Consider the following 11968-nt stretch of genomic DNA (forward strand, 5'->3'; position numbering starts at 1 on the left):
ATTTACTTTACAAATCATTATAAGTTTTTATACGATAAACCATGTTTTGATAAAAACGTTTTTCGAAATAAAAATAAATAAATGATTGATAAAAATGGATTTTTGCCTAAAAAATCTCTTTTTTCTTCTATATTTAAATCATTTTAATTCTAATAAATTTTTATCTTAATTGCTTTAAGTTTTTGTTTTTCAAAAAATCATGCTATTAATGAAAAGTCATGAATTTTTCAAATAAAAAAAGAGATTTTAATTTAAAAAATGCAATTTTTATTCCAAATTTCAAATTATGTTGAATATTCATTTTAATAACTATAAAATTAAATATAAATGAGTTTTGAGAGTGGCTCGTACAAAAGACTAATAACTATAGTACCTTATCCCATTCAACACATGGAAAACCATTACTATGTCATTTGTATTGTTACACAACTTCCAAATTCTCTTGCACGTTTCTTTGTTTTCTCTTTGTTTAAGTTCGGACTCCTTTTTTGTTTCGCTCGAAAGCCTTTAATGCAAATAAATATATTGCGGTTGAAATGTTAGTTGGCGCTTTGAGGCGAGAAGAATATTATTTTTAAGGTATTAATTATTTTTATTGTATTTATTGTAGGATTAAAGTAATATACTTTTAAGATATATTAAAGTCTTAAACTTATAAATAACAACTTCTATAAGTTTATTAGAAAAAATTATTTTAAAAAAAAAAACATAAATAAAGAGTTATAGAAAAAAATTGAGAGAAGATGATTATTTCTAATTAATTTTTGTCAATATCAAATTGGTATTTATAAAAAAAAATAATATCATTTCACGCCAATGTGTTTGTAAAGTTTACAAACACATCTTTTCAAACCAATATATCTGTAGAGTTTAAAAGTCAATTTTCCATTCAAATTATTTGAATAACTTGATAGGAGATGTCATGTATCATTATTAGATTAATTAATTCTAAAATTTTAATTAATTAACTTAAATTAATTAATTTTAAAAATAATAATAATAATAATTTATGTTGCATAATATCAAGTGTCATATTATATATATATATATATATATATATATATATATATATATATATATATATATATATCTTCAAATCTTCCCTCTAACATCCAAATCTATTGATTTGATGTCCCTCAAATTATAAGCAATATTTTAACAACAATCCTCCACTTAACTTGTAACATTAGATGGTATCATGTTTCATACATAAAAGAATGTATTTTTAGATTTAAACATCTTCTTAATGTAAGCATTTCAAAACTCTGGAGAAATTATAATGACAAAAAACCTTAAATCAAGATTTCATTCAACATAATTAGAAATACTATACACTTAATTCAATTAATTCAAAACAGAAATTCATCATTATTTCAAAACTAATAAGACATTGTGCTATTTTCAGAATTTATAAATATTTATAAAGTTGAATTTTAACAAGAATGGCGAATTCTACTAGATAGCTAAACTTGTGTAAGGTCCTTTTGCAAATTTGCTAAGCAAAGGCATTATTTATCATTCTTTTACCATTATGAACAACTTATTTTCCCTTTAAATCAATTTTGATTCTTAGTATAATTTATAAGTTTTTTAAAAAATAATTAGAATTATTCATTTCTATTTAGAGGGTATTTATTTTTGCGATTCAACTCACTTTTCAAAAAAAAATTCACTTAAAAAAGCTTTAAATTAATATTTTTAAAAATGTTTTTCAATGATGATTCTAATGTAGTGATGTAAAAAATTAAAAAATATATAATTTTAATACATTTTCAATTAAAAAATATTTTTATAAAAATACCTTTCATCACATTTATCTAATTAATCTAATGTGGTAATATAAAAAAAAATATTCAAATCAATAGTTAATTAAATCTAAACAACCTAATCTAGGAGGCTGGATTTACATTTTGCACGAGGTATCTAGATGATTAGATAAACCTTCTTCTATCACGCCCTTCCGCATTTAATTACAAAGTACCAATGTTTTGATTCCCAATTAAGCGAGGACTATATTGTCAATGTGCTGATCGAGATATACCCTGCTGCGCCAGAGGGTGCAAGGCGCACGTGTGTTTCCTTAGAGAGATAGGCTCGAGCACGTGATCAAGTCTCTGGTGCAGCACATGCCGGATCACTGAACTGTGCACGAAAATAAAAATAAAGATAAAAAAGGCATGTGTGGGTCACTGACAGTTGTCCCCATGTAACTGTTACGTAGCTGAAGTTTTAACCATAGTTATCAAACTCGATTCGGGATTGACCCGGTTAAAGAATCGGATCTCGAGTTATACGGGGTTTACTTGGATCAACCTCAATTAATCTAAAAAAATTAAAAAAAATATTTGAAGTTTTAATATTTCATATAAAAAAATTAAAAAATAATCCATGTGAATATAAGTTATACATATCATAAATAATGAAGTTTCAGAGATTATTTCAAAAGGTTTTTTATTGCACGTTGAAAAAATACTATGTTAATATGTTATCTTTTTAAGTTGAAGTATTTAAACCAAAAATATTTTTTTATCTCACGTTGAAAAAACATAACTTTTTTTTTTGTAAACATAGAATATATTTACTAAAGGCTTCAAATTCAACATTGAAAAAATAATTTTTTTCTTGTGACCATAGAATATATATACTAAAAGGCTTTAAATCCCACATTAAAAAAATAAAACATTCTTCTAGTATTTGTATAGTAAACTTTAAAAAAAATTAATAACTAACTAATATATATATATATATAAGGGGTCTCTATCTAGGAGAAAAAAACGCATTTGAAAAAAAAAAGATCTCAACCTGGTTTTGCCGGGTCACGAGTGAACCAGGTTTTTTAATACTATTATGATTTTTTATTTGAATTTTAATAATTTATTTTTAATTATTATGTATCTAATATAAAAATAATAATACTAATAATAAATTGTTAATGAGAATTTGATTCAAATTGTTTTTTTCTTCCTAAAACTTTTTAATAGGATTTTATCACATTTATAATTTTTTTAGTTTTTAATCACACATAAAATATTGATATACTATTTTGATATTTTTTTATAACTTTCTTTAACAATCATAGATTTTTTTTAGAACCAACTATTTTAATTAAAAATATTGTGTTTACTAAGATAAATAAGAGATACTTTAATAGAAAAAAAAATTTTATAAAAATAAATTCAAAGTGATTATATTGGTTGGCTTAATAATAATATTAAATAATTTTTTAAGATTTAAACATTTTATTTTAGACTTACAAAAATTTTAATGTGCCATCATGTTGCCTTTCTATTAGCATAAATAAGTTTTTTTTTTATTGTAATTATAGAACTAACCATAACCATTGAATTTTTTATTTTCTACTCAACAAGTTGTTTGTGTAAGCGGATACCACCGTAATTCACCACTGAAAAGCATCAAATGCGATTGAATTTCAACCGCTCATCCTACCGACTTTTTTACCTTGGGAGAGTTCTCCGGTGAGAGAGACCTACCAGGTGGCCAGATTAGAACCCTTTTGTCCTGCTGACGCGGCACGCTTGGATTAATCAATAATATCCACAGCCATCGGTTTCCTTTGGAAACCTTGACAATTAAGGATAAAGGAGGAGTGTATATAGTCAATTTGCTACTGTCCTGCATTCCATCTTATCCGATTTAACATTCGTACCAAACACTTCATTGACTTTACCTGCATTTATTTCTTTACCTCCACATTTCCCAATGCTTTCAAGGTTTTGTATCTAGGGATGAGAAAAAAACTGGAAAACCGATTAAATCGAGAAAACTGAAAAAAAAATAACTGAAAAAACCGAACTGAAAAAAAAATCGATTAAACCGATTAAATTTTTGAAAAAACCGGCCGGTTCGGTTCGGTTTTATAAACAAAAAACCGAAAAAACCGAACCGAACCGAAACCGACAAAAAACCGGAAAAAAACCGAGCCAAACCGGAAAAACCGAGCCAAACCGGTTTGAACCGGTTTTTTCCCTAAAAAAACCGAACCAAAACCGGTCGGTTTGACCCGGTTTCGATTTTTTTTCAAAAAAATAATTTCGGTTTAGTTACTTTTTTTGATAAAAACCGAACCGAACCGAAAATAATCACCCCTATTTGTATCTCATTTGATATGTTTTCGAACAACATTAACGATTTTTTTAGCATAGAAAATAATAATAACAATGATACAATGCAAAAAAATATTTTAAAAACTATCACCATTTAAGAAAGTCATAAATGATATTTGCGTGAATTTTTTAAATTACAAAATTATTAGATATAAAATTCAATAAAAAAAACTCCAAAAACACTTCAAAACTTTGATAATGACATCACCAATAGCGTTATAAAAATATCGATAAAACAAATCCAACAACAACAAGAAATATCACCAACGGTGACTGGAGCAGGCAACATGAGCGGTCTAAAGGCAAGTGAGCTCACACACTTTTGGACGACTCGTATGGTCCAGTTCGTTTACCGTTAGTGACTTTTTTTGATGTCATTGGATTCATATAGTCAAGATCTTTTACATGGTACTAGTGGTGTCGTTATCGAAGTTTCGATGTATCTTCGAAGTCATTTTTTCTTTGTTTTTTCTCCTCTCTTCCTTGTAATTTGTAAAGAAAGAAAAGAGAAAAAAATAAAAATATCTTGGAAACACACCAAAGCTCTGATAAAGACATCACCAGTATCATAAAAAAAAATCTTGACAAGACAAATACAACGACACTAAAAAAGATCACAAACGGTGAACGAAGTGGGTCACACGAGCTGTTCAAAAGTGTCAGAGCTCACTTGTTTTTGGGTTGCTTATGTGGCCCACTCCGGTTACCATTGATAACCTCTCTCGGTGTCATTAGATTTGCCTCATCGATATCTTTTCAACGATACCAATGATGTTCTCATCGAAATCTTGATGTGCTTCTAAGTCTTTTTATTTATTTCTTTGTCTCTCATCTCTCTTTTTTGAATCTTATGTTTGGTGATATTATAATTTGCAAGAGTCGCAAATTACAGATATCATCTACGACTCTCTAAATTGTACTATTTTTCTTAATGTTTTTTACATTATATTATTTTATTATTTTATTATTTTTTTTACCATGCTAGAGTTCCAAAAAAGACCTCCAACAATAACTAGTTTCAGATCCTAGTCCCATCCTCACTCATCATCACCAAGGAGCCCATTGCTCGTTAGAAGTTGCCAATTGATACGACAAGTGCTTTAGCTCACACCATCTCAATTGCAGTTTCACATGCACTCTCACAAACTGGATTGCGAAAATATCTTCAATGGGCCTAGTGATATCTACGTATCATTAAAAAAATAAGTAGGAAAAATGTTGTAAAGTGTGTACAAATATGAATGTATAGTGACTCAACTTAAAAATGCTACTACAAGTTTTCAATTTTTTGGAATTTTCATTTGAAATTCTTAAAGGTTAATTTTATTTTATCCCTTGAAGTATATGCAACTATCAATTTTGACACATTTTTTTTTTATCAATTAGCCTATTAATATTTTATTCATTTATCAATAAGGTTTTATTTTTCACATAGAGATAAAATGAAAATTAACAAACTCAAATGGATAATTGATAGAAAATATTTTTTTTTACAATAATAAACTCACATGCTTTCTGAAAATAAAATGAAACTAATTCAATTCTTAAATCACTACTAGAAAATTAAAAACAAAACAACAAAAACACTGACAAAAAATATTTCATTGTTGTTTATTAAGATGAAAAGTCTTTGTCAATAATTTCAGACAAAAATGGAGATGAAATAAAAAATTAGTTGATAATTTTATCAACATTGTTGAAGTGTCAAATTGCCAATTAAAATTTTGTTGGCAATTTAAAAAAAAATTGAAATATGATAGTCCTCTCCTCTCTTCATTTCCTTTTATTCTTTTAATTAAAATTATAGCAGCCCTCTCTCTCCCTGTAATTTTTTGACAACCCCCTTACAAATCCAATCACCAAACTCGAACTAGCTAGTGTTGACACAACCTCTGTCCAATAGTATTAGCTTCCCTCCACTGGTTTTATTTCTTGTCAAATTTCACTCCAACAAGTAAGCAAACTCATCTATTTTTGTTGCAACTCATTTATGTTTTAAGTTAATTTATTGAAATATGTTTTTAGTATTTATAATTTGCTTCTCTATTTAAGTGTTTTACTTGTTTTATAATAATAATTTTATAGTATTAATTTATTATTGGATTTTTTTGGGATTTGAGGGAAATGAATTTAATTTGTCACTTGATGAAATTAAATGTGGTTTTATAACTTAAGTGTGTTAGAATTGAAAAAAAGATGGGCAATTTAATGGGTACCAATTATTATTTTTTATCAATTTTATTTTTAAGTTGAAAATTAGAGGAAAATTAATTTTGTGTAGAATTGATAATAATTAAAACTTATTAATTCAGATTGAATAAGTTTGAATTGAATAAATGATGGATAATTAGTTGAATCCCAATTAATTTTAGTTAATTATAGATTTTGTTAAAACAAATTAATATGTAATTGATAAAAATTAGGATATTAATTGCTGTTTTTATTCTTGAATTGAATAAATATCGGGTAGTTACTTCAATGATGATTATTTCTTTTATCAATTTTATGGTTTAGTTAAAAATTTAGGAAAAATTAAATTTGTGTGGAATTGATAACAATTAGGGTTTAATATGTTTCAATATATAAAGTGTTTAATAATTATTGGATCGTGAACTCATTTTTAATAAATATTTAAATTTGTTATTGATTGTTACATTTTTAATAAATGTTATTTATTCATTTTTAAGACGATAATCTTTGTTGATCTAGAAATACATTGATATCAATATTTTATATAGGTTTCATAAATAATAAATGATAATAATTGGATGTATTGAGAGTCAAATGATTGATTTTATAGGCAGTATTTTAATGGATGATCGTTTTTGGATGTATTGAGAGTCAATCGATGAATTGTATAGGCAAGATTTTTCTTGAAGGTGTTGAGAGTTTTATTAATTTTGTATTTTTTAATCCCAAGAATATTAGTGACAATAAAATTAGATGTTTATGTGTGAAGTGCAAAGATAAAAAGTTACACCGTAAAGATATTATTTTTGAAAAGAATACCTAGGGCCTATATAAAAGATTTCTTACCTCCATCAACTCTCTCTCAATCCACAATAATTGTTTTGAATGAATATTTTAAACATAAATTAATATTCTAAATATTAAAGGAGGATGAAATTAACAAAAATTATTTTTTAGAAATTAATTAAAATAAAACAACTATAAATAAAAAAGGAGGGGTGAAATCAAAAGAAACTTAAAGGGTTGATCTGCAAATTTGGAGGCCTAGACATGAATTTATAGGAGGAAAGAAAAAAAAAGAAAAAAAAAGAATAGGTTATCAGTGCCACACCGAAAATTTGTTGACCACATGCGCTGCACATGGACGAAGATAAGGCCGAGATGAATCAAATGACGCAATTGAAGAATGATTTTGACCACTAGTATTAGTTGCATACCCTAACAATTTTATTTTATTTTTATAAAAATACTAAATTGCTTCTATGAACAAAAAAATTATTATGTAAAACCATTGTGAAATGAAAAATAAGTCCTTGTAATAAAATTTCTGAAAATTTGATTCTAAAAATAAGAGTCATTATACTCTAGCAACAAATATAAAATATAAAAAAACTCTTAAATCATAGTTAAATATTTCTTTTTTATTTTTTATTTTTAAGAGCAATAAAGTGATTTTTGTGTATAAAAAAAATCAAGAAAAGATCAAAATTCTCTTCAACAATTTTAAAATAATAAATCAACCAAGTGAAAAGATTATTTTACACTACAAAGACAGTTCCTTGAGATTTTTTTAATGACAAAATCATAATTTCCCTATTATAATCTACTGTTAATCAAGGCATGTGCAGAGTAAATCTCCCACCTGTTTTAGGTTTTTCTGTTAATGATTAATTACAATATTATCCTTCATTAGCTTAATTACTAACTATAAAATCGAAATGATCGAAGGAATCCCAGCGGCAGGCAAACCGAAACGAACGGCCAGAAAATCTAGCAACCTCGCTACCACCGACCCGAAGATCAGTCAAAAGTCAAAGCTGTAAGAAAAATATACAAATAGTATTTATTGATGACCAATAAAGAAGCACTCACACCAAACAACAGAGCATTAGGTAGCAGGTACCATCTACGAGTAACCGAAACGGATACGGATCTATAATCGGTACATACAAGCTACACTATTTTATATATTTTTTCAATAGTTTTTAAAAAATATGCTGAAAACCAGAACAAGCCGGAAGCTGGAGGGAAAGTCTCCGGACATGGGAGCGAGCGCATTTAAGCCAATTTGGGATTATGTATAGTTTAACAGTTCCGTACAGGTTCCGATTAGAGGCATGAACGGATCGGTGACCGGCAAGTGTCGGTGGGGGAAGAGGCCGTTGGCAGGTTTACAGGCTGGCGTGTAAATTCAACAGTAATGATTCGCACAGTGACTCGGCGACCACATTTGTCGTTTATTGCCAGCTCAGCATTTTCCCGTGCAGCCGTTCCTTTTTTATATATATATATATATTATTATTAAAAAGATTAATAAGAAAAGGAGGAGTATGAGAGATAATGCTATACAGCCTGGCTGTCCCAGTCAAACGGGGAGAGAGATGATGATGATGATCATAAAGCCTTGCCCAACCAATCGTTGCCATCTTTCTCTTGAGATTTTTGTGTTTTGGATGGCTAAGCGAGTGAGAGAGAGAGTATAATTATGGTCTTTGTCTCTCTAACTTCCAAGGGTACAATTATGGAAATTTTATCTTCATCGAAATGGTTGCATCCTTATCCTCCGTTACTTTCCAACTGAATTTCGGAATTTCCACTTTCCACACCTAGGGAAGTCGAATTTGGCATTGACTCCGACCCAATCATCTGTTTTTCTTACCCTATCTCAAAGAAATACGATGTGGTGATTCTTGGCTTCTTTGCTTATATTATTATGTAATTCTTCTTCTTCTTCTATAAAAGATGGGTCATTTTTTTTTAATCTTTGGCAGTAACATAAAAAATAAATTGAAAAATATTTTATAGTATTTGATCGTGCCATGAAAAATAAACTTAAAAATACTTTATTAATATTTTTTTTCAAATTTATTATAAAAATAAGGACCAAATATAATATATAAAAAATTAAAAGAGGATAAAATTAAAAAATAATAAGGATCAAATTTAACAGATAAAAAGTTGAAAGATGATGAAATTAAAAAAAATAATTCAATTTCATAATTATTTCAAATAAAATAAATAGCAATCAGCAGAACGAGAACCAAATCTAATAAATAAAAAAATTTCAATTAAAAAAATAAAAAATAGTAAAAAAAAAAGGAAGTAAAGTTAATATAAAAATAAGTTTAAATTAAATTATAAAAAATAAAATTAAAAAAATAAAAAAATTCAAAATAAAATATCTAATAATGTCAAATTTAATATGCTCTTCATGTTATGTTAGTTACAATTTCTTTAAATGAGAATGATGATGGGTATTGAAATAAATTAGTTGATTAATGTGTATTTGAGAGTGCATTTGCGGTTGATCTTCAAAATATTTTTTACTTAGAAATATATTAAAATAATATTTTTTTTATTTTTTAAAAATTATTTTTTACATCAGTGTATTAAAATGATCTAATAACACTAAAAAATATTAATTTAAAGTAAAAAAATAAAAAATTTCTAATTAAAAAAAAACACTTTATAACATAAAAATAAAAATATTAATTAATAATAGTTGTTAAGAACATGGGTGGGATTTCTGTAAGTCGTCCAATTAATAAGCAAATATGATATTCAGAAATGATTCAAAAAAAGAAAGAACGCTCCAAACAACACTCAAAGGAGAGTGCGATGGACGCTGCTCTCCATTTCCCAAAGCCCCCAGCCAGCCAAGGAGATATATTAAAGAGACAGTAACTTGTGCAAATCACTGCTACTAATCATGACGCGTGTCCATTCGCCAGCTGTATCCCAAGAACCCAACCGCTTACCTCGAACCAACGGTGCCCATAACTCCTCTTCTTCTCCAACCCCCAACCGCCTCTACCAGTCACCCTCCCACTCCCTTATAACTACTATACCCTCTCCTCATATAAATACAAAATCCCTTCACCACCCTCTGTTAACACCCTCCTCCCTCCTCCCTCCTCCCAGCCTCCTCAAACAAAAAAGAAAAGAAAAGAAAAGAACAAGCCTCGTTTTATGCGAGAAAAAAACACACACAAGAAGAGATTTAGATTCGTGTGTTAGGATATGGCTATTACTAGAAAGGAAATGGATAGGATCAAGGGGCCATGGAGTCCAGAAGAAGATGAGGCGTTACAGAAACTGGTTCAAAAACATGGTGCAAGAAACTGGTCATTGATAAGCAAATCAATCCCTGGCCGATCAGGAAAATCATGCAGGCTCCGGTGGTGCAACCAGCTCTCACCTCAGGTCGAGCACCGACCCTTCACTCCCGATGAAGATGACACGATAATCCGAGCCCACGCTCGTTTCGGCAACAAGTGGGCTACAATTGCTCGTCTCCTCTACGGGCGCACCGATAACGCTATTAAAAACCACTGGAACTCCACTCTGAAACGCAAGTGCTCTTCAATGGCAGAGGATGGCAATTTCTGCAACCGCGAAGGGTATGATGGTAATTTGGATGGTGATAACACGCAGCCCTTGAAGAGATCCGTGAGTGCAGGTTCTGGTGTGCCTGTTTCTACGGGGCTCTATATGAGCCCGGGCAGCCCCTCTGGATCTGACGTCAGCGACTCCAGCTTGCCCGGTTTATCCTCCTCTTATAATTATAATATATACCGGCCCGTTGCCCGAACCGGAGCGGTTATGCCTCCAGTTGAAACGACGTCGTCTTCTGATAACAACAACGACCCGCCTACCTCGCTGAGCTTGTCTCTACCTGGGGCCGATTCCTCTGAGGTGTCCAACCAAGTCGGCGAGCCATCTCAGCTGCCCAAATCCAATACAGTGACACCCCTTTTGACGGGAAGGAACGCACCGGCTCAGGAGGTGTCCCCGGCAGTGGGCGGACTGTCCGGGTCTGTGGGGTTCAATACAGAGTTTATGTCGGTGATGCAAGAGATGATAAGGAAGGAAGTGAGGAATTATATGATGGAACATAGTGGTGTAGGTGGGGGTATGTGTTATCAGGGCATGAGTGGGGAGGGGTTTAGGAATGTCGCAGTGAATAATAGGGTTGGGTTGGTAAAATTAAGTAGTGAAAAATGGACAGGGTAGAAAGGAAACTGGGGCTTCTGTTTTCTCTTTTGGCTAGGGAATAATTTTGGGACTGTACAGAGAGAGAGAGAGAGAGAGAGAGGGGCAAGGGCGAGGGGAAATGGTAAAAACGGAGACATTTTGTAACCTTGGATCTGGTTCTGACGAGGGAACTGAAAAAAACTTGCAACAAGAACAAGGAAAACAACAAATCTTTCAATTCTAATCCAAGTTTGTCTTTTATATATCTCAACTGGGTGTTAATGGTTTCTGTGGATGGCTGTCTTTTTTTCTTTCAATTTCTAAATCTAAAATCTTTTATGTGGAGAGAAGTGAATGATCTTTAAATTAAATTGAAAGACATGGATGTAAAAAGGGATAAAACAAATGGCACAACAACCATTTAAGAGGAGTTGCTTTGGAGCTATGGAGGGGGGAGTTCCTCCGTGTGTTCAATTTCTTAATTCTGAACTAACAAGCAAATTCTATGAAAACTGTTCGCTAGAGAGGGAAAAGGAAGGTTGTTTTTCAATCTCCCTAAAATCTCAAAGATTGAAGTATTGGTAATTAGCAGAGCGTGAAAGGAGCTTGTTAGGAAGTTGACAAGACAAAGCTGTGAAACACGCCCGCTATATTTATTGTTTCGCAGTAATGGCAGGTAG

General features: G+C 30.2%; 1 protein-coding gene across 1 annotated transcript; it reads left to right on the forward strand.

Annotated features, from left to right (window-relative positions):
- Positions 1 to 9833: 9833 nt before the first annotated feature.
- LOC7483088 (transcription factor MYB44) lies at positions 9834 to 11553 on the forward strand. Its single transcript, XM_002310666.4, has one exon. It carries the CDS (start codon positions 10335 to 10337, stop codon positions 11325 to 11327), a length of 993 nt encoding a protein of 330 aa, XP_002310702.1. The 5' UTR covers positions 9834 to 10334; the 3' UTR covers positions 11328 to 11553.
- The last annotated feature ends 415 nt before the right edge of the window (positions 11554 to 11968 follow it).

Source organism: Populus trichocarpa, chromosome 7 (genome assembly GCF_000002775.5).
Source record: "Populus trichocarpa isolate Nisqually-1 chromosome 7, P.trichocarpa_v4.1, whole genome shotgun sequence".
NCBI lineage: Eukaryota > Viridiplantae > Streptophyta > Magnoliopsida > Malpighiales > Salicaceae > Populus > Populus trichocarpa.